The following is a 23820-nucleotide window of genomic DNA, read 5'->3' on the forward strand; positions in this document are numbered from 1 at the left end:
TCGAGAAAACTGGATGAATCCAGAATAAATGATCAGATCATTACGATCTATTTGTTTCACTGAATGAGAAAGTTCATCTATTCACCAAGGATTTTTTTTTTTTTGAAAATACCTATCTTGTAGCTCATGGAATTGGTGTTTTATTTTTAACTAGTGAGTCTTGAGTCACAGCACTATGCAAACAACCTTTTTACTAGTATGGAAAAATAAATAATTGAAGACACTTTGCAAGTATAATGCCTGCCCTCTGCCCCACCAAAAGTGGTGTAAATTATAATTCCCAAGAGACCCAGTGGGCAGTGGAACTTTCTGTCCAGCTCCCTGCTGCCATCTCAGGGAATTACACAACAGGTTACTGACTCTCTTTTGAGTTCAGAATGGGGGATGAGGGAAAACTGTGAAATCACAGTGCATGGGGCTTGAATGTCCCTGTGTGCGTGGTGGATGGCTAATAGAGTGGTAGGTCAGTCCCTAATTCAGGCTGGCTCTTTTTAATGCTCCACTCTGGTGCTAGAAAACTTTTACTCTTAAGGAGCAGGGACTGTGTAACTTAGTAAGAGCCTCAGGCCCCAAATGTCATTTTGCATACAGAGCCTTGCTGAGTTTGCTGTCAGCCAAGCCTTCCGCCTCCCAGGAGCCCAAATGTTACAGCTAATTCACTTCCAGCATGTTAAGACTGTCACTTCCCAGAGGAAGAGATGTGTGAGAGGTTGAATCTTAGAAGTGGACAGCACAGAGCGGGAGCTGGCAGGAAGAAGGAGGTCTTGATGAGGAGAGTGTGTACTTTCTCATGCAATGGAAGTAATCAGGAGCATTTTCAACTGTGGTGGGCCTTTGAGGTGGACAATAGGGTTAACTATCTCTGATGGGAAGTATGGTTGGAATAGGAAAAATAAGGGGCAGGATAGAAACTAGGAAAGGCCTGAAGGCAGGCAAATTAGGGAGGCTATTTTTTTAAATTTAAATCTCAGGATTCAATGACTAGACTTACCAGGCAAGCTGGTCTTCTCCATGTCTGTGGTAGGAAACATCTACCATATTTGTGAGAATGGAAGAGGCACAAATGGTAAATCTACTGGAAAGAGGCGAATAACAAATATTGTGCTGGGTCCTACAGACATATCTGAATCAGACGTCTCTCCTTCCTGCAGCCCCCAGAGGATAGGATAGGATAGGATAGGATAGGATTCTCTTTCAATTTTTCTTCTTTGGAGAATTAAATTCTCATTACATGATGAAGTGGACACTGATCTGGGGGGGGAAAAAGACTGCTTACCTCCTAAAATGAACTATTTATGGGTAATAAACATGCATTTCAACACGTCTCAAAAACCAATACTTCCACGAACAACGGAATAGCCAAACGTGATGGTAGTTTCCAAAGAGTTGAGGTCATTCATTTTGAAGTCACCTCAAAATAATGCTTGACTTTTACCTACTTTTTAACCTCATTGGTTTTCCTCTTAGCCTTTCAAAACAAAGACTCTGGAGATAGGAAAGAAAAATGAATAGAATGGAACAGCTGGGCCCAGATGTCCAAACTGAAACCCCAGTCACCTCCCAGAAAGGCTGGAGAGTCAGATCCCATCACAAGAAGCTTTTCCGCAAGTGCTTCACACTCGAACTCAGTACCTAATGCTTTTGCTTATTGGCTAGTGCTCTACCAACTGAGCCATGCTTCTAACGCGGAGACGCTTTGGTTGAAATGTATGTTTGTTTATTATGCATAGATATTTCATTCCTGAAGATTCCATTTCAACGCACCCTCTTGAATAATTTTATCTACCCCCAAATTAATTATTGATTAGATAATATTACTTGATTGTAGTCAGTATTACAGAAATTACAAAAACTTGCTTTGGATCCATTTCTACTACTGACCTCATACCAGGATGATCAAATTTCCTCAACCTAGAAAATACATCCTGTTGACTTAATGGTATAATATTATCAAAGGAAGATCTGTCTGGTTAGAATTTCTGGTGCCTTAAATAGGGCAGGATTCTGCCTTACTTAACTATTACCACCCTGATTCAGAATGACCCTTAGCTTCTCCTAAAAAAGATCTTTACCTGGTGGTTCATGCCTGTAATCCTAGCTTCTCAGGAGGTTGAGATCTGAGGATCACAGTTCAAAGTCAGCTCAGGTATGACAGTCTGTGAGACTCTCCAATTAACCACCAAAAAGCTGGAAGTGCAACTGTGGCTCAAGTGGTAGGGCAGTCTTGAAGAAGCTGAATGAAAGCTTGAGACTGAATTCAAACCCAACTACAAGCACACATGCATGCACACATGTGTGCTTACACACACACACACACACACATACCTTTCAGTGAGCAGGATTTGCTTCTGAAAGAAATAAGTAGGTGAGATCCAAAGATATTCCCACAATGGTGGTGGGGTAAACCTATCTCTAGGGACTGATCCTCTTTACCAGTTTTTACACTGGATAGTTTATTTAAAAATAAACAGTCATATCTCTGCATTGCCACTTCCTGCCAGTAAAGAACACATTGGTGTGTGTTGAATTTCCTCTTTCAGGGTTGTGTAATGATGTCAAAAATGCTGAGTAACTCATGGCCTGGCCACGAAGGAAGGAATGGCTTACTTCCCTTCCCCATCGCTTACCATCCTAGACCTCTCAAGATCAGTCTTGCTTGTGTTCTTCTAGCACTTGGATTTTACTTCTGATACATTTACCAAGTTAAAATCAGTAAATGCCATGAGACCTTAGGATGAAGTGGCGCGTTTTCTCCTGGTGTGTGTCTGCTGTACAGCTCCGCCCCGGTGCCTGACATCTAGCTTATTCTCAGTGCTTGCTGAATTGGGTAGATGGGGCTTAAGGGCTGCTATTGCTAGGCAGATCTTGGCAGCTTTCCTTAACCTCCCCAGGTTTAAACTCGAAGTTTACTTCACTTGAACCACACACTCCAGCCTGGCTTTTTGCTTTTGGTTTTGGAGATGAAACCTTGCAGACTTTTCTGCCTGGGCTGGCGTTGAATGGTGTTCCTGTGGATCTCAGCCTCCTGAGTAGCTAGGACTACAGGCGTGAGCCGCCAGTGCCCAGCTGCCTTGACAGCACTTTCAGGATTGCAGATGATCCGAACCAACTAGGCTTGAAATTTCCGTAAGATTTCATAGAAAAAAAAATTGTCAAACATTTGACTACTCTGGAGGCTGAGATCTGAGGATTGAGTTTCAGCCAGAGAGAGCATTTAAAATTAAAAAAAAAAATTTATTGTCAAAGTGATGTACAGAGAGGTTACAGTTTCATACGTTAGGCATTGGATACATTTCTTGTACTGTTTTGTTACCTCCTCCCTCATTCCCTCCTTCCCCTCCCCTTTTCCCTCTCCCCTCATGAGTTGTTCAGTTGATTTACATCAAACAGTTTTGCAAGTATTGCTTTTGTAGTCGTTTGTCTTGTTTACCCTGTGTCTCTCGATTTTGGTATTCCCTTTCAGTTTCCTAGTTCTGATACCAGTATACACGGTTTCCAATGTACTCAGATAAGATATAGAGATAGTGCATGTACAACCACAAGAAGGGGGTTCAAGAGGATCATCAATAATAGAAGCTACAGTTTCACATCACATGTTGAAAGTAATTACAACAGTGATATAACAGTCATTTCCATAACGTGGAGTTCATTTCACTTAGCATCATCTTATGTGTTCATAAGGGTATAGCTATTGGGCTCTTGTGATCCTCTGCTGTGACTAACCTAAACCTGTGCTAATTATTCCCTATGAGGGAGACCATAGAGTCCATGTTTCTTTGGGTCTGGCTCACTTCACTTAGTATAATTTTTTCCAAGTCCTTCCATTTCCTTATGAATGGGGCAATGTCATTCTTTCTGATAGAGGCATAAAATTCCATTGTGTATATGTACCACATTTTCCTGATCCATTCGTCTACTGAGGGGCATCTGGGTTGGTTCCATATTTTAGCTATGACAAATTGTGCTGCGATGAACATTGTTGTGCTGGTGGCTTTAGTGTGTTCTTTGTGGTCTTTTGGGTAGATGCCCAAAAGTGGGGCTGCTGGGCCTTGAAACTCTTATCTCTGATTAATCACTAAAGCTGGAAGTAGAGCTGTGGCTCAAGTGGTAGAGCACTAGCCTCGAGGCAAAAGAAGCTCAGGGAAGTGCCCAGGCCCTAAGTTCCAAGCCCTGGGACTGGTGCGCTCGCACCCACCCACCCCCCCACCCCCCCACACACACAGAAGCAGGGAGGTTCATGTAATTGACACGTAATGGGGGTGACACGTAAAGGGGGCACTGAATACTGGATGGGTCTAGGAAATACTTCGGAGCTAAGAATGTTGTGGACTGGTTATTTCTTATTCTCTCCCATCTTCCTTGGTTTCTTTGGCAGTGCTAGGAATTGAGCCCAGAGCCTCTCCTATGCTACACAAGGGCTCTACTACTGAGCTACACCCTAGTCTCTTTCCTCATTCCTTTACAACCTAACAGTTTTCCTGACGGTTTCCCTCTGGGCAGTTAGCTACCTGAGTGCTTGAGTTGTTTTCTTTTACTCCACCCTAGTTACCAAAGAGGATGAATCCTGGAGACCAGAGGAAGGAAACACCAGTGAAGTCATCTGGTTCAGCTCCAAATTAAGGAGTGCAGCCCTGGGATTTGGGGAACACTAACCTCTCATTCTAAACGAGGAAAGGAAAAAAAAATGCAGCTAGAGCCAAGGAGAGTAGTTCCCCCATCTGCTGCCTTTGGCTCTAGCACAATCCTGAGGCCCACAGTCTTAGAAAGCAATCAAGCATTCTTACTCTACAGGCCTTGGGGAAACCTGGATTCCCAAGCTATGAGGTGTTGCACTCTAAACCTACTGCCTGAGGATGTTGGGTTAGGAGTCTACCAGTGAGTGTTCTAGCAAGAAACTTGCAGGGGCAACTGGGTCAAAAGGTCTAGTATCTGAGTAGTTCCTAGTGAGATGACTAGAAATCACAGTTGTCCCTGGGTGGGGAGTGCAGAGGGCTCATCCAGTTCATCTGTTTCCTTTTGGACAGTCTCTGCTCCCCTCTTCCCCTTCCCTCTCTTTCCTTATCCCCTCTGCCTGCTCCTCCTGCTTTCTCCTTTTCTTTTGCTCCCCTCCTTCTCTTGCTCCTCTTCCTTCTCTTCTCTCTCCTTGTCCTTCTACTCCTCTTCCTTCTCTTCTTCAGTACCTACCTCTTTTAGTATTATTGTTTGAAGAAATGTCAAAAGTAACTTTTTTCTTTCTCTTGACATGATGCCTTGGTTTTTTTTTCTCCTCCTGTTTAGACTCTGTCATGTCCTTCAGACATATGACTGACAATTGTGTCCTGGGATGTTCTCTTGGTATCTAGAGTAGCTCTACTTCAACCTCTCATGGCCTCCCCTGGTGTCCTTCATCAACTCCGGCCTTGTGGGTTACAACACTGGGCTCCATTCTTCCCACCAGGACCTGACAGAGTGGGAGGACATTTGTACAAGTGAAAAGACACAAACATCTACCATATCTAGTTACCTATGTATGCTATGTCTACCGTATCTAGTTACCTATGTATGCTATGACAGGTTCCCAGTTCACGCCATCAAGTATCTAACCTGTGTATCTCTATACTGATCTGACTCTGATTCTATTTTAGTATATACCCAGAACCAGTATGGATGGATCACAAGGAAAGTGGCTTTTCTTTGGCTAGTACTGGGGCTTGAACTTAGGGCCTTGCACTTCCACTTAGCTTCTTCCCTAAAGGCTAGTACTCTACCACTTGTGCTATACTTCCACTTCCAGCTCTTTGCTGCTTAATTGGAGATAATTGTCTCTTGGACTTTCTGCCGGGACTACCTTCCAACTGTGATCCTCAGATCCTAGTAGACAGGATTACAGACGTGAGCTACTGGCAACCAGTAAAAGTGGTATTTCTTTTTTTTTTTTTTTTTTTTTTTGGCCAGTCCTGGGCCTTGGACTCAGGGCCTAAGCACTGTCCCTGGCTTCTTCCCACTCAAGGCTAGCACTCTGCCACTTGAGCCACAGCGCAGCTTCTGGCCGTTTTCTGTATATGTGGTGCTGGGGAATCGAACCTAGGGCCTCGGGTATACCGAGGCAGGCACTCTTGCCACTAGGCTATATCCCCATCCCAAAGTGGTATTTCTTAACCGTGGCTATGCACTTGAATACTCTGAGGACTAAAATCATGTTGGTTCTGCAATCCAGGCATCTGAATTAAAGCAACAATTTTACATCAGTATATAGCCATGACTCAAGATGCAAGGGGAATGAATCCCAGGGGTCCCTCCTGAATGGATAAGTATTTTTTTGGATATCATCTTTTTTGGTTAGGGTCTCATCTAGACTATGATCCTCCTATTTATGCTTCCTGCATAGCTGGAGTTATTACATACATGAACCACCACACTCAGTTTGTTGGCTGAAATGGGCTCTCACTATTTGGCCTGGGCTGGGCTCTAGCCTTGATTCCACCAATCTCTGCCTCCCAAATAGCCAGGATTACAAATATTGTCTTTCTGAAATTGGTCTATGTCAGAACATATTGACTACTTCATGCTCTTCAACCCAGGGCAGAGATCCTCCATAGATTTTAATTTAACCTCCTTGATGGGTTTGAACCCCTGATGTCCTCATGTATGGACCTAAAAGAACTGTCTAGAAATGACACTACTGACCAAGATTAGAGGATCTTACTAAACCACTCTGCCACCAATAACACACGAGAATCCTCATTCTGTCCATTTCTACTACACTGGCTACAACCAACCTTTTTCATTTTGGCAAGGTGAGCTGAAGCGTGACCTAGAGAGATAAATGCAATAGTAACAGGTACAAGGCAAGTCACTGTCAGCACAAAGAGGAAACAACCCAACCAATGCCTGTTATAGAGAGCTGCTGCCTAGCTGCAGAAGCCAAAAAACTCAAGAATGACAATGGGAGCTATGATCATTGTGAGTAGAGACATGCAGAAAACTGCCAGAAGTAGATGATCAAAACCAAAGACATCTGAAGGGCCTGGGAAAGGCTTTACCTTCAGAAAAATAATTATAGCATTTGTCCACGAGGCAAAGCTCACCCTCTGGGAACAACAGACAGGAGAAATTTCACAGGTAAACAGAAAAGGGAGTGGGAGAGTATTGTTGATGTCTTATTTAAGCAGTGGCACAGTGCAGAGAAGAGTGAAGAGGGAAAAGATGCGGGAAACCAAGCTGGCCAGGCAGGTCACGGTCCTAGTAGGTAGTCTTGAGAGAGGGATCATGTGGTCAGACTCTGTCTTAGGAAGATTATTGCTTTGAATGGAGACCTCAGCATCTGTTACCGCTGGGAAAGACACTGGAGTCACCACAGATGTGTCTCTGAAAATACCTCAAACCAAAGCAGAAGTTGTGGTTTATCCACACTGAGGATTGGGTTATGACAACTGAACTCAACAAGGATGTACGGAGGGCTTTTGAATTCAGCAGGGCTGAGTGCTGAAAAGACAGGAGGAAAAATGAAAGAATCAAGATTTTTAGCATTTGCAACATACCAGGTGTCCTTTATGCATTTTCTAATTTTGTCGGTAAGCCTTGCAGATGAGAAAACGGAAGTTTCCAAAGGTTTCACCTGGCTATGTAGTTAGTGTTGCAGATACTTTTTTTTTTGGCCAGTCCTGGGGCTTGGACTCAGGGCCTGAGCACTGTCCCTGGCTTCTTTTTGCTCAAGGCTAGCACTCTGCCACTTGAGCCACAGCGCCCCCTCTGGCCATTTTCTGTATATGTGGTGCTGGGGAATTGAACCCAGGGCCTCATGTAGAGGAGGCAAGCACTCTTGCCACTAGGCCATATCCCCAGCCCCTAGATACTTTTGTAATTGAATTGATCCATGAATAAGAGCTTTTCTTATTCAACTTTTTTTTTTTTTTGGCCAGTCCTGGGGACTGGACTCAGGGCCTGAGCACTGTCCCTGGCTTCTTTTTGCTCAAGGCTAGCACTCTGCCACTTGAGCCACAGCGCCACTTCTGGCCATTTTCTGTATATGTGGTGCTGGGGAATTGAACCCAGGGCCTCATGTATAGAAGGCAAGCACTCTTGCCACTAGGCCATATCCTCAGCCCCTCTTATTCAACTTTTTGTGAATTAAAAAAAACTATCCATTTTCAGTTATTCCATGTGATATAATTGATTCCTAATAATATTGAACTTGAAACTTCAGTTAGCCCCAATTTTTGTTTACTAGTGAGTGTCTTAAAACTGGTGTGTTTTTGATGTGTGGTTTCATACAAAGCTCACCTTGTATTTTTTTCTGCGCCATCCTGAAAGCCAAGGTGTCTCCAAAGAATCCTATTTAGAAACTAAGATCTGGGTATTGAGTAAAATACTGTTCTTATTTCTGAGCCTTCATGTGTGACGCTTTATCTCTCAGGAGTCTTAGAAAGTTCTCTTCGTCCTTATGCAGTATTCTGAAATTTCCTGAGAATGTGCCTTGGGTTGGTTTGCTTTTCATCCACTGTGGCCTTTTCAATCTAATAAGTCATGGCTGTCAGGTCTAGCAAATTCCCTTCAGTTATTCTTTGTTGATATTCTGTCCTCCATTTTGGTGTGTGTGTTTTTTTTTCTAAAGTACTGTTATTTGTATGTTGAATTTCTCAGATTAATCTTTTTCCTCTCTTGCTCATATCTTCAAATGTAAGACATTTTGTCCTACACTGATCACAGACTCAAAGAAATACTGGCTTATGGTTTATAAACATCCAAATTAGACAACACAGCTGGGTGCTGGTGGCTCACGCCTGTAATCCTAACTATTCAGGGGGCTGAGATAAGAGGATTGTTGTTTGAAGCCAGCCTGGGCATTAAAGTCCATGATACTCTTATCTCCAGAAAACACTAGGAAGTGGAGCTGTGGCTATAGTGGTAGAACCAAAAATCAACAACAGCAACCAAAAGCCAATCGAGAGCTTGAAGCTCTGAATTCAAGTTCTAGCACCAGCACACAACAACAACAAAAAAAGCCCTCATACAACCAGAGCACCTGGGTGTAACTGTACAGAACTCACGGTGGTGACAGTGAAATGTGATATATTTTTGGCAGGTAGAGAGGCAGAAAAAGATGTTTTGGCCTCTGCTTTGCTACTTACCACTTAAGGGTTGAGGTGGATTATCTACACAGATCCCTTGTAAAGGAATAATGCTCCTTTTATTTTATTTTATGCCAATGCCAGGGCTTGAACTCAGGACCTGGGCACTATCCGTTAGCTTTGTCACTCATGGCTACCATTCTACCACTTGAGCCATAGCTCCATTTACAGCCTTTTGCTAATTAGAGATAAAAGTGTTACAGACTTTCCTGCCCATGTTCGTTTGAAACCATGATCCTCAGACCTCAGCCTCCTGACTAGCAAAAAAGATTACAGGCACGAGCCACCAGTGCCTGGCCTCTCACCTTCTTTCATTCTATGAGTCCTTACCTATTCCTTATGATTAGAGATAACGAGGCATAGCAAAATGTGAACCAAAGTCAGGCACTCAGAGGACAGACTGCACAGGAGAGAATAGCATCAACTCCTCTCCCCCCAGGGAAAGAGATTCCTTAGCTGAAGACTTCAAAGTTCTTTTTTTTTTTCCTTTTTAACTAATAAAAGGGTCTCACATTCCTCAGAAATAACAAACCATGGGGCTGGGAATATGGCCTAGAGGCAAGAGAGCTTGCCTTGCATACATAAAGCCCTAGGTTTGATTCCTCAGCACCACATATATAGAAAAGGCCAGAAGTGGCGCTATGGCTCAAGTGGTAGAGTGCAAGCCTTGAGCAAAAAGAAGCCAGGGACAGTGCTCAGGCCCTGAGTTCAAGCCCCAGGACTGGCAAACAAACCATGACTTCTAACATCTTCATTTTTATAGCCTCACGGCAGAGTTCTTAAGCAAAGCCTGGCCATTACACAGATTTATCTAAGCATGGATTTACCCGATACCCAAGAGAAGGCAAAACATTCTTTTGGGTGTTTGACAACTTTCTGGCATATCACACAATCTGAAGTACACTCATCCAACACCATGGGTCAAGGTGTCCCCATGGAGTTCTGCCTAAGTCATGAAGCATAAGTGGTAGCCTGTGGTGGGCTAATTGTCTCCCATTTTCAATGTGAGACCCTCTACAGAAGGATTCAAAACTCCAAGACAGAACTTAGAATTGAAAGTGAGAGCTGGGGACTGTGGGACCTGCCCTGAGAAGCAGGAAAAAAAAAGTCTGCTTCTGCCAGCTCCTACTGTCTTCCTCTGAAAGTTCCTCTTAGGTTCCAATGTGTTCACATGGAGTATAACCATTCACATGGATTCTGTCTTTTGGGCTGTCAGTGGTTAAACAGCTTTGCATCTATGTTAGAAATTATACCCAAAACGTTGCTTCATGTTTCTTTTTGTCCTTCTCTGAGGGCTTAGGCATAATTCCCAGTGATGTGGAGTGACAGGAAACGTCGGCAGTGGGTGTGGCACTTCCAGCTTTGGAATACTTGGCCGCCACGTGGCTTTGTATGACCCAGTGAGCACAGCCCCAATGCCTACAGGCCGGCCTGCCTGTCTTTCTCCGATTCCTGGGAGTGACATGACCCTCAAGTGGAAAGCGAAAGTGGATGTTGAAATAGATGAGATATAGCCGGACACCTGTAACTCATGCCTGTAACCCTAGCTACTTATGAGCTGAGATCTGAGAATCACACTTCTTGCCGATGAAACTCTTATCTCCAATCAACTAGCCAAAAGCCAGAAGTGGAGCTGTGGCTCAAGTGGTAGAACACCAGCCTTGAGTGACAAACCTAAGTGATAGTGCCTCAATCCCTGACACACACACACACACACACACACACACACACACACACAGAGAGAGAGAGAGAGAGAGAGAGAGAGAGCTACTCAGAAGGCTGAAATAATTCAAAACCAACCAGAGCAGAAACATCTGAGAGACTCCAGCTCCAAAAACAAGCAGAAAATGGCTGGAGGCATAGCTCTAGGGGTAGACAGCCAGCAGCACAAGTAAGAAGCCCTAAGTTCAAACCAACTAAAAAAAAAAAAAAGAAATGATGGGATTCAACACAGGAACATCATGCATGAAATAGTGCATGAAGAAGCTGTAGGAAGGGAGTTGGGAAGGTCTTCAGTATTAGCAAAGCATTTCTGCTAGTTTGAGGTTTGAATACAGTGTTTTTAGTCACAGGACAAGTCACACGACAAATATGCATTTGGCCATGTTACCAATTTGACAGGTTGGGGGGAGGGGAAGGACAAGAAAAATAATGAGAACAGACAAAATCCAGAGAGGGAGTTGCCTTAATGGCTGCAAAGCAAACCTCCAGCAGTCATAAAAGTGGGAAGGGAGAATAGTCTTGGTTGGAATTCCGGGCTCTAGGCCAAGGACCCACCCTGCCGGAGTCTCCCTGCCATGAGGCTGCTGGGTCTAGAGGACCCAGAGAAAGAAGGGGAGTCCAGTTGACTTTGGGGCGATCGTGGGATGCAATCCTAGCTGCTGACTTCACCCCCTCCCTCACCTCCCACCCTAGCCCGGGGTTGGGGGCCTCTCTGAGCGCAGTGTCTGAGGCGGGGGGGAGGGGGGGGTTTCCGCAGGACAGGACTGAGCCAAGCGTCCTGCCCTCCCTTGCGCTCCTTCAACTGGGGAGCAGAGGTTTGCAGACGATGCCGGCGGCCCCAGCTCCAGGGACTCCCCATTCGTGGATCAGTGCCATCCTCCTCCACTGCACTGATGCCTAAAGGCAGGAACAGGGACCCGAACGAAGTCTGCCTGCGTCTGAGAACTCGACGTGGCACCCCAAAAGTGAAAGGAGGAAGAGAGCCAGGAGCCCTCCTGGATGGCGCCTCCTGGAGGCGGGGAGGGCGGCTCGGCGGGGCTTGCGCGCCGGGGCCGGGGCGCGGGTGCGGGGCTTGGATCCCGGTCCAGGGCGCGGCTGGCAGCGGGGGCCCAGCCGGGGCGGGTGACTCACCCCCGGCTCGGGGTGGGAGCGGGGCGGGGTGGGGCGGGCCCGGTCGGCACGAAGAGGCAGTGGTGGGTATAAAAGCCCCACCCTGGCCGGCCGACTCCGTACGGCACCGGCGACTTGGGGACGCTTCCTGCTCTCGGCGCGCCCGGCCCAGGTAAGCGGGGCGCGGCCCGCCCGCCCGCTATGGCCTCGGGGAGCCCGGCCAGGAAGCAACGGGCCATGCCCGAGAGGGACCGGACGACGGGGGGCCCCCGGAGGGACCCCCGCCCCCGAAGTGGGTGTGCTGCTGCTGCGAAGGCGGCCAGCGCAGAAAACCAGGTGTCCCGGACCGGAATTGAGAGTTGGGGGGACCGTCTGTGGCCAGGCCTGGGGGTGTCTGGACCGAGGCGGCCGGGGGTCGCGCTTGCCCTGGAAGTGGGGAGGCTGTCGGGGAGGTCTGCAGAGGGACCCCCGCGTCTGGCATTCCAGGCGGGAAGGGAGCAGGGCGTGGCCGCCCCCGGCAGTCCGGGGCCTTCGGAGACTGGGGGGCACTTTTGGGTACCCCTTGATTAAACCTTCCCGTCCTCGGGGTGGGGTTGGGGAGTGTGGAACCCCCAAAACGTATGTGCCTAGGTGGATTTGGAGTCGACCAGCAGGAAGGGAGTGAAAGAGGAGGATGAGTGGTTGGATGTTTGAGTCTCCACCCGCCCCCCCCCCCCCCAAAATCCTCCTCCAGTGACACGGGACGAGGTCTAGATTATCTTGTAGGACTGAAACTGAATTTCGTTTCATGTGTGGCCTTGACCACTTGGTTGAACGTTTGTATCAGAAAGGAAGTGTCTCCCGTGGGTTTCTGGGGAGGGTTGATGTGATTGTAACTCTAGCTGGTGGGGAAACTGAGTCAGGGACTTGAAGGGACTGCAAAGGGAGTGGCCCCAGTGTGGTAAGTACTTCCACGATGGCTAGCCTGCAGGGCTGGGTTTCTCTTTCTAGGCCAATGAAAGTGGCTTCAGAGCACCCACTCTTACTCAAGTAGGGTTATTTATTACTACAAGATTTCAGAAAAACATCCAATCGAAAATATATACACAACCCTGAAAAGCACCATACAAGTGGGGGGCAAAGGTATCATGTAGGCCGGTGGCCCCCTTGGCCCATGTCTATAATCCCAGGAACTGTGGAGGCTGAGATCCGAGGACCAGGGTTCACATTTCAGCCTGAGCAGACAAATCCTAGAGACTCTAGTCTCTAATTAACCAGCAAAAAGCCAGACATGGGTGTGTCTCGAGTGGTACAGTGCCAGCCTTGAGTGGGAAAGTCAAGCAAGAGCACAAGGCCTTGAGTTCAAGGCCCCCCCCCCAAAAAAAAATTTAAGAAGAAAAGGAGGAACAATAGAGGAGAAGGGAAAGAGGAAGAACAAGAGGAATACTGCTACCCTGTTATTTATAGAATTTGAAGCTATGGAATCACGGAGCTATACGACTCAGGAAGGTGAACTGGACAGGCACCTTCCACCACACAGTCAGACGATCTTGCTTAACAGTTTCCTCCCTTCCTCCATGTCACCCATTACCTCAAAGTTCAAGGGCTGCTTCAAACCCCTCATCCATATATGGTAGAAGGTGTGGCCACCAAAGTGTGTTTCTTCATTGGAGATGTCCAGGGAGCTGACTCACTGACTTTGACCAGCACTCCATGTTGGACGGGAGTCTCAATATTTAACATCCTGTGTCTTTGAGCTATTAAAGTATCTTACTGACTGACATTAGGCTGGCAGCCATGGCCATGGGTTTCCTGGCTAATTTCTGATTTAAGTAGTTTTCCTGGCAAGGTAGATACTCTTCTAAATTGCTATTGATTTTGAGGGCTGTGGACTCTCCAGGCAGCTTTTGGCCCAGAGTCTGGGCACTTAGGCAAGGTGGGGAGACTGTTCTCAGTCTGCTGATGGAGATGCAGCGCCTACTGGAGACTTTTATTTGTATTAATTAGAAGCAGGGTGGGTGTGTCCACAGAAGAGTCTCAGGCTCTCTGGGCTATTTAGATATTTGTCTTATGAAATACTAAGTAAGTAGCCACTACGTTCCAGTCACTGAAGCTACATCAGGGAATCTCTCTCTCTCTCTCTCTCTCTCTCTCTCTCTCTCTCTCTCTCTCTCTGTCTCTTTCTCTTTCTCTTTCCCTCCCTCTCACCCACCCTACCCTGGTCTTTAGCCTAGAAATTTTTGGTGTGTAGTTATGGAGACAACCTGCCTTCCAGATTTGATTGTGAAAGATTTAAAAAGGATTTTTTTTTCTTTTTTGCACATGAGAGTCATCTTCCTTCATTTCCCTTGGTGCCACGCCCTTTTCGAGTTGTGGGTCACAGTAGAGGAAATTCCAATTTTTTTAAAGACATTCTTTCCGCCCATTCACTGTTGGGTATATTTTTCCTTTTTCAGCTGCCAGAGACCGTCTTCTTCCACTTTGCTGAGATGACAGGTCACCAGCGAGGGCTCAGGAGATTCCATGCTTGTGACTGGGTGGGTCCACTGAGGTTGCTTCCCAGTGGCCCTTTTAGTGGAATACTCTGGAAGTGTTAGGCCCTCTGAGCTCAGCCTTCTCAGAGCCCACGCCCAGAGCTCCCAGAGCACCCAAGTGGTCTGAGTTCTCACCACAGGCACAATGCACAATGCTCTAACTCCAAAGAGTAGCTATGACATAGAACCCTTTGTCTTCATCCTCTGGCTCCTTACCACACCCCAAGTACACACTCAGAACTCAGAGGAAATCAGAGATCCAAGGCCACGTGGACATCTGACCTTCTTGTATCCAGGCTCCCTACTCATTCACGGTGGCTACGTCCCCTTGCCATTCTATGGGCAGATACTCCAGCAGCCCTGGCAGTAGGGAGGGGGTTGGGGACAGGCTGCTTCTGATGGGCAGTGGTCTTCCAGGCTTTGTAAAGACATACAGGGGCGAGGAATGGAAGCCTCCCAATAGGTGGGTTTGTACCTGCATTTGAAATCTTCATTGTGAGGGAAAGAAAATTGAAGGCAGAAACTCCGTTGGAGGGGAGGGGCGGGGTAGGAAACCAACAAAAGAGAGAAGAAAAAAATGGGAAGACCCAATGTGTACACGCCATCCTTCAGTGGCAACTGAATGTCTACTGTGTGCCAAGTACTGTGCTCAGTCAGGAGAGAAATGAGTCAGCTCTAAGGCCTGTGGGTGGAGACTGGGGACAAGAGCCTTTACACACTGTTTCCCAGACTCAAGAGATCCCTGGAGCGCAGGGCAAGGAGGGAGAGAGACAGAGAGAACACCGTTCTATCTTTCTGTAGCCAGATCTCTCACTTGTTCATTAACTGATCAAGACAGAGCCTGTGGAGGGGACTTAGAGAAATGACAGGGCACAGCACTGTGTGTGTGGAAGTGAATTAATACTCCTATCTGACTGCTGAACATGTGCACATAGAAGGTGCTTCTGGACCGGTAGGTAACTCCAGCTCTTGAATGTTGAATTTAGACTTTGTTTCTGTGGGTCACAAGGCACCGAAATTGAACCATCAGTGGGCAGTGCTGTATTTCCCAACACTGAAAGAGCTTCATGCCAAATGACTTCACTCTTCCCTTCCACCTCCCTCAACCCTGTATCGGGAGACCCGCAGAGAGAGGCTGAGAGTGGGAAACACACAAACACTGATTGAGCCCAGGCAGCAAAGGGACAGGCTAGAGGAAGTGCTGCAAGGCCTTGGGCTTCCTGCCTGGTCTGATCAAGACCACTGGGCAGAATTCCAGGAATTTCTGGGGAATTGTGACTCAGGCATTATTAATCAGAGCCATAAAAACCAAGGAGAAAAGTATGTGCTTCAAGAAGGTTCTGTTAAATAAAGATGATTTAGGAGGATGGGGCAGTGTATGGAGTAGAGTGGGAACTCCCTTGTTCCCTCATTCATGCCTTTTTTTTTTTTTTTTGGTGTAAAATTTCAGCGTGTTCCAGTGGGCTATAATAGTCACTAGGGCAGTACAGTACCGGCTTTGGTGGGGGAAACCTAACCCTTCACATTCCACCACCCACCCACACACCAGTTTTTTGCATTAAATCCTCCTCTGTGTCATCCAGTTTCTAACTGATTCATCCTGGTTGCTAGGGATCTGTTTTTGTGGTAACCCAACAACATTCCACTCAACTACAAGTGGGTGTGTCTCCGAAACTCTGGGAGTAGATTCAGATGGACCACAGACCAGTCCCACTGCAAAGACTTGGTTGATTTGTTTGTCTAAATTACTATTGGGGCTTTCTGGAGCTGCTTTTACAGTTCAGTAACATGTTTTTAACTGTTTGAGTGTTGGTTTTTTAGTTTATAGTGTTGTTGTTTTTTCCTGAGACCAGAACTTGATTTTTTTTTAATTAATTAAATTTTTTTTTTCTGGTCCTGGGGCTTGAACCCTGAGCCTGGGCATTGTACCTGAGCTTTTGCTCAAGGCTAGCATGCTACCACTTCAGCCAGATTTTTCTGAGTAGTTTATTGGAGTTAAGAATCTCATTGGCTTTCCTGCCCTGGTTGGCTTGGAACTGTGATCCTCAGGTCTCAGCCTCCTGAATAGCTAGGATTACAGGCGTGAGCCACAAGTGCTTAGCTTGATTTTTTTTCCTAAGACCAGGACTTGATTTTTTTTTTTCCTGAGACCAGATTTGATTTTTTTTTTTTCTGAGACCAAGACTTGAACTTGGTGTCTGAAGCTTTTGCTCACTGACTGTCACTCTACCACCTGAGCTACACCCCCAACCCCTACTATTGTTGCTTATGTTTTTGGCAAACTTTGTTTGGCTCCCCTTTTCTTGGGATAGAGGAGGAGAAATTAAGATTGCCTCAACGGTACCATTACCATTTTTTGGTAAATGGTTTTCTAGTGAAATAATAAAGTGTAATGAAATCTAGATTGTTTTCCTTTTCTGAGTATAGTGGATAACACCAAGAATCCTAGTGTCTTGGGAGAGTAGAATGGGAGGGGTTTGACAAAAAGTTTATGAGACACCCCCCCTTTTTCAAGGGTACAACCTTACCCTCCCAGTTACATGGGGAGCACAAATAGGAGGATCATGTTCCAGGCCAACCGGGGGATAAATTGTGAGACCCTATTTGCAAAACAACTGAACCAAAAAGGGATGGGGCATGGCTTAAGTAGTAGCTTTCCTGTCTAGTAAGCTTGAGGCCCCGAGTTCAAATCAAAGGGGCATCCCCCCAAATCAAATTTTATTTTTTTTTAAAAAAAGGTCAAACATACCTACAGGCTACCTATAGAACAGTCCTTATATTAAACATAAATGACTTGTTTTTCCACATGTGCATGGATTTCATGACTGTCTAGCTTTGAAACCCTGAGAACTTTCTTGTCAGGCAATTCAAATCTCATTTATCAATCTTGTCCAGGCCAGAGCAAAGTGTATGTTCCCTTCCTTAGGGTGGGGCTGAGGGAGACTTTTCCCACCCGTGTGGAGAATTATTTCAGAACAGCTTGAAGTGGGTGTGGGTGGCTTTCAGTACGTTTCTCTGAGACTGTCTAGTTTATTTTTCTAAACACGAGCTGTTCCCCTGATCAAGAGCCAGGTACCCATACCCAGCCCTCGCTGGGAATGGGAGGCCCTGGTATGTAGATGTTTTCAGGCAAAGATTGAATTACCTGATTTCTTTCTGGTGTGCAAGCTGAAACTAGTTGGGTGAGGCTGAGGTGCTGGGAAGAAAGAAGCTGACTGTCTTATGTTTCCATGTTGTGGGGAGAAAGCTGCCAGGAAAGGAGGGTGGCTATGCTTTTCAGGCCTCTGTGTATTTTCTTCAGTGATGAGGAATGAACACAGGCAGAATCATCTCATTGGGCATGAAGCCTTCCATTTTTTTTCTTGCCAGTCCTGGGGCTTGGACTCAGGGCCTGAGCACTGTCCCTGGCTTCTTTTTGCTCAAGGCTAGCACTCTACCACTTGAGCCACAGCGCCACTTTTGGCTGTTTTCTATATATGCCGTGCTGCGGAATCGAACCTAGGGCTTCATATATACGAGGCAAGCACTCTACCACTAGGCCATTTTAATCTCATTCTGAACAGAAGCACACTACAGGCAGGGAACTGCCGGGCACTGGTGGCTCATACCTGTTCTTCTAGCTACTCAGGAGGCTGAGATCTGAAGGTCAGGCTTTGAAGCTGGTCCGGCAGTCTTATCTCCAGTTAACCAGCAGAAAAGTCAGAAGTGGAGCCATGGCTCAAGTGGTAAGAGTGACAGCCTTGAGTGAAAAAGCTAAGTGATAGCACAAGGACTTGAGTTCAAGTCCCAGTACTGACACACAGAAACAAGCAAGTATATCAGTAAATGAATGCAGGGAATTGTTTCCAGTAGGAAAACGTAGGCAACTATCAACTGTAGGGTGAACAGCTCCATCTGTGTACTGGGTCCTGATCACTCTGACCCCCAGCTCAGACCTTCACTTTGTACAATTCAGACACTTCAGCTTTAGGGTCCCCACCAGACCCCACCTGGGGCAGGGCTCCCTTCCAAACCTGGAATCTGGTTTTCCTGCCTCCTTGTGGTATTTCCACCCCATCCCATCTCTCCAGGCCTCTCAAGTTTCTCTGGCCAGAACTTCTGGTCTGATACACCCTCGTCTGTGTAGTCATTAATGCCTCATGGTTAGGCCTTGAGCTTATCTCACTCCGCGACTTTGATCTACGTGTCTCATTCTTGGAAATGATGAGCCATTGGGGTGAGGTCTGCAGGGCAAAGGTCTGGGGAGTCAGAGCCTTTCCCCTTGGCTCATTCCCCGTGGCCCCGAGCTAGTATCTGTGCAGCCAGGAGGCTGCGCTGCATCTTCTGTCTTTCAGCTCTCTGCATGGAGTGCAGGCCAGCGTGTTTATATTATATTATCAAGTTGTGGGCTGATGACCTGCCTCTACCAGGGTTTAGAAGTTACAGTAGCACTGCTGAAGACTGTTGTCTGTTTCAAGAGTAGCCATACTCCTGACATTCTCATTCATCCAAGGTACTAAAGTAATGTTTAAACAGACAACTGGTTGACCAATCAGTCCTCCTCGAATTGTCTTCATCTTGATAAAATGAAGTAGTATTTTATTCTAGCGGTGATATTGAAGCTGGTACTCGGGGCTTTGCGCCCTCTAGGCAGGTTCTCCACTCTGTGAACCACGCCTCCAGCCCTCTAGATTTCATTTTTGAACATAAAATGTTAACCGTTAAACCTGAAGGAAATAAGAGATATTTCTACACACCAGTCACATGGGTGGAGTGTTCATGGGCTTCCTGGATACTGCTCTGTGGTCACTGTGACTTTGCTATTGTGATACTTTTGTTTCTTAGGCAGAATGATTATAAATAACTAGAAATGTTACTCATTACAAAAAGCAACTCCTTGCTTTCAGAAAATTGTTCAGCACCTACAAAGTGCAAAGATACTTTGTGAGGGAGGAGAGACAAAACACATTTCTTTCTGATGTGAACTATACTTAAATATTCACCATTTAAATACCTGCCACACAGGGGACACTTAATACATCCTGCTGAATGAATAGACAAAGTGCTATTCAAAATTGCTTTTGAGCCAGGCATGGTGGCTCATGCCTAGAATCCTAGCTACACGGGAGGCTACGTATAGGAGGATTGAGATAGCAAAGCCACACTGGGCAGAAAAGTTCACTAGCCTCCATTCCCATGGATTATGTATCTGCAGTCTTAACGATAACGGGTCACAGGTTGACCTTGTGGTTAAATTGGCAAATGCCCACATCAAATACTGTCTCCAAGCCAGTTCTATGAAAATATGTGGGCCGAGCAAACCCTTTGGAGGAACAGGAGATGGATTTATATGTGTGTCCCATTTCTCAATCCAAAATGAAGAGGAAAAAGAGACCAAGGAGGAATGATGGCGACTCGGAAGTCACTGGAGACATGTTGGGCATCACCTCGGTTACCTTTCTTTTGGGGGGTGGCACTACAGAAGGCCCTGTCTTGTCATAGTTAAGATAAATTCACTGCCCGATGAGCACATCTCGTGGTGGGGGTTGGGTGGATCAATTCCAAGAACTTTGTGACCTCAAAGCTGGACAGGCCATTCCTGACTAATTAAGCACATTAGCTAGAAAAAGACGACTTCATGTCAGCCATCTTGATTGTCAAATACAAAGAATTCAATCCTCTATGGAGTGGGTTAATGTCAGAAAATCACGTATGGCCTTTTTCATACGCACTTTAATATCTTACAGGCATCATTGGACTAAGGAAATAATCACAGATCTAATAAGAAAGGGGTGCATTTGGGATCCAACAAACATGGAAATGTTATGAAGTCCAGCATGCACTCAGAGTGGAAGGCTCAGCTCTATTAGCTGGCGGGGGGGGGGGGCAGGGGTGGTTATTGGGGCGGGGGAATCTGTCTTCCCCAATTCTGATTAGCCACAGCAAGAGAAAGGCTGGAGAGTGTAGCAATCCATCTTAAGCCCGAGGTACACCCTGAGCTTTAATCCTCCTTAAGATAGGAATATATATCTATTTGAAAAAAAGTGGTTCTAATATCCTTGGGTGAAATGGCCCAAGAAATAGACATTAGTTAGTGTAATGAATTACTGTGCTTTAGGGGAAAGCTTCTCTCTAAACACTTCTTGTCTTTTTTTTTTTCCAGCTTCTTTCAAAATGTCTACTGTTCATGAAATTCTCTGCAAGCTCAGCTTGGAGGGTGATGTAAGTATATAATTTCTCACTCTGTGTGATTTTTGTAAATTGGATACCGGCAGAGGCATCCTGCCCTCTTTCCTTGTATACAGAAGGAAAAAAGAGACATGATTCCATTGCTACTTGGGTTTTCCCTAATTTTTCATGAGGTTAGCAATTCCTAAAAGCTCAATTTGAAAGGAATATCCTGCCTCTAAAAATGTTGTCAGCACTGCGTTAAAAATGGACAGAGTTAGCAAGACTAGAAGGGCTTGGATTTTATTCTGCCACACTTACAGTGTCAATGGTAATCACTGTTATAGTGATAAGTGAATTTTTAGTGTCAAGCCCCCAAATTGTATTCCTATTTAGCATAAGTTTAAGTCACATCAGAGAATGATTCTGTATCTAGGAAGTTATTCTGCACAAAGACCTGTACTTTTTTTTTATTTTTAATTTAGCTCTTGGGACAGCTTCTCTCCAAAAAGGCCAGGAGGTTTCTTTAAAGAAAAAAAATATCAATAGAAGTTAGGTGCGGTGGCCCACACCTGTAATCCCAGCTGCTTGGGAGATACAGAGTAGAAGGATCTAAGTTCAAGACCAACCGGGAAGGAAGGAAGGAAGGAAGGAAGGAAGGAAGGAAGGAAGGAAGGAAGGAAGGAAGGAAGGAAGGGGAGGAAGGAGAGAGAGGGAGGGGAGGAGGGAGGGAGGGAGAGAGGGGGAAGGGAGAAAAAGGAAAGAGGAAAGGAAAGGAAGGGCTGGAAGGAAGGAGAGAGGGGACAGCAAAGAAAGATAATAAAGGGAGAACTAAATACAGGAAAAAAGAAATGGGAGGGTGGAAGGGAGGAAACAGAAAAAAAGGTGGGTAGGCAGGCAGATAGGCAGGAAGGAAGGATATACTAATGTGAAAATTCCTCTAACTTTTGTCCTCACAAATACACTCCAAATTTCAAATGGTTTTCTGAGAGTCACGTAATCACCAGCTTATATCTAGAATTCTGACTTTCAAGTCTTCTGCTTGTCATGTAGTAAATATTTTTGCTCTTAAAGTTCAAAAAAAAAAAGACCAATCTGGACAAAAAGTTATCAAAATCCCATTAAAAAATAATAAAGCTGGGAGTGGTGGGGAATGTCTACGATCTGTGAGCACAGCTGGAAGGATTGCCAAAAATGCAAGCCCCTGCCTGAGAAATAACCAAGATCAAAAGTGATAATGCAATTGCTCAGCAAATGCAAGGCTCTGAGGTCAAACCCTAAACCACTGAAGGAGAAAAAAAAATGAAATCATATAATAATTTATATAACAGATTACATAATTCATCCTATTTCATTTTTTTTGCTTTGGCTATCAGGGAGCTCAAAACAGAATTTGTCTTTCAAAGAAGCACTCTAAAGAAGTATGACAACAATATGTATTACATGGATCAAAATCTTCATTATTATTTATGGCACTTGCCACCTGTCTACATTTTGTGTGTGTGTTCGTTGTAGGACTTGAACTCGGGGCGTAGGCACTGTCCCTAAGCTCTTCTGCTCAACGCTAGTGCTCTACTGCTTTGAGCCACAGCGCTACTTCTGGTTTCCTGGGAGTTAACTGGAGATAAGAGTCTCACTTAGACTTTCCTTCCCACGCTGGGATCCTCAGATCTCAGCCTCCTGAGTAGCTAAGATCACAGGTACACGCCACCAGCACCTGGTGCCACCTCTATCTTAAATGAAAGAGTGTGTGCCAGCCCAGGTAGATGGGAAGATGCCTGTGGTTTGTTGGTTATTCAGATCTTTCCACTTCTTGACATGGGGCCTCCTGTTGTTGGCAAGAATATAAACTTCAAGTTAAGGCGTCAGCAAGCTCAGTTTTTGCACAATATGTTTCTCTCATGGGTTGATCATTAGACTGTTTTTGGAATCAGGTTTCACAAGAAGGCTCTTTGGGTATCTTGAGTTACTTCAGTCCAATCTGCTCCATTTCCCTGATTGGAGAGATGGGGCCCGAAAGAGAAAATGCTACATAGTCTCTGATACTGTAAAAGAAGAGAAGATCACTTCTGCCACAATAAGTTAATTTTCACGCAAGTAGATTTTATAGTTAATAGGCTCATTTATCCATTCAATTTTGTTTCTGGAGATACTATAAATCACATCAAATGTCTCCCCGATCACTGCTGATGTAGACTACCACCACCACGCACTCCCTGGTAGTGAAGTCACGTGTGGAGTGTCTCCTCCACCTGCTGCGTTTGCAAGGGAGTCACCGATAGCAGCAGTGCTGTTCAGCACTGGGAATCATTTCCAACACAGAGTCACAGCAGGTTCAGTAACTCGAAAGCACACTTGGCCTTTCCATTTCCCTGGGTGTCTGCCGTGTTCATTGAGTTTACTGGGGAGAAGCTGGGCACTGAGGGCTCATGCCTGTAATCCTAGCTACTCACGCGGTGTGGACCTCTGAGGATTATGGTTCAAAGCCAGCCTGGGCAGAAAATTTTGTCACTCTTATCTCCAATTAGTCGCTAAAAACTGGAAGTCGAGGTGTGGCTCAAGTGGTAGAGCGCCAGCCTCGAGCAGAAAAGCCAAGTGAGTTTAAGCCCTAGGATTGGTGTGCGCATGTGCACACACACGCACACAAATACCCCTTACTGAGAAGTTTAAGCAATAAAGTTAGAAGAAACATACCTTAGTAACTCATTTGTGTTTCAGACTTGTAAATATTAACCAGATTTACCAATGGGCCAAGATGGTCCTCTGAGACACATGCCTAGTCCTGATATCAGAGCTCTAGCTCATTCTGGGGGGCATTTGGGGGGGTGCATTTTACTTGCTTACAGTGTAACACCCCTGTTAAGAAAGTGGGATGGGCTGGGAAAATGGCTTAGGAGTAGAGCGCTTGCCTAACATGCATGAAGCCCTGGGTTCGATTCCTCAGCACCACATAAACAGAAAAAGCCGGAAGTGGTGCTGTATCTCAAATGGTAGAGTGCTAGCCTTGAGCAAAAAGAAGCAAAAGGACAGTGCCCAGACCCTGAGTTCAAGCCCCAGGACTGGCTAAACAAACAAACAATACCACCACCAACAAAGTGGGATGGTGTCCATGTTGGGCTGGTTTGCGGAGGACATCTCAAGTCTGTTGACTCTTGGCAGAAGTCATGCCAGAACCCAGAGCTTGCATTAAATGGCTATGTGCGCTGGGGAAGGGATGG

At 45.8% G+C, this 23820-nt stretch overlaps 1 protein-coding gene across 1 annotated transcript in view; it reads left to right on the forward strand.

The window, feature by feature from the left end:
- Positions 1-12003: 12003 nt before the first annotated feature.
- Positions 12004-23820, forward strand: part of Anxa2 (annexin A2) — a 42427-nt gene continuing 30610 nt past the window's right edge. The window contains exons 1-2 of the mRNA XM_048332972.1: positions 12004-12114; positions 20598-20656. Coding sequence (XP_048188929.1) covers positions 20609-20656 — 48 coding nt within the window. The 5' untranslated portion in view covers positions 12004-12114; positions 20598-20608. The remainder of the gene's footprint in view (positions 12115-20597; positions 20657-23820) is intronic.

The sequence above is a fragment of the Perognathus longimembris genome, chromosome 23 (genome assembly GCF_023159225.1).
Source record: "Perognathus longimembris pacificus isolate PPM17 chromosome 23, ASM2315922v1, whole genome shotgun sequence".
In the NCBI taxonomy this organism is placed as follows: Eukaryota; Metazoa; Chordata; class Mammalia; order Rodentia; family Heteromyidae; genus Perognathus; species Perognathus longimembris.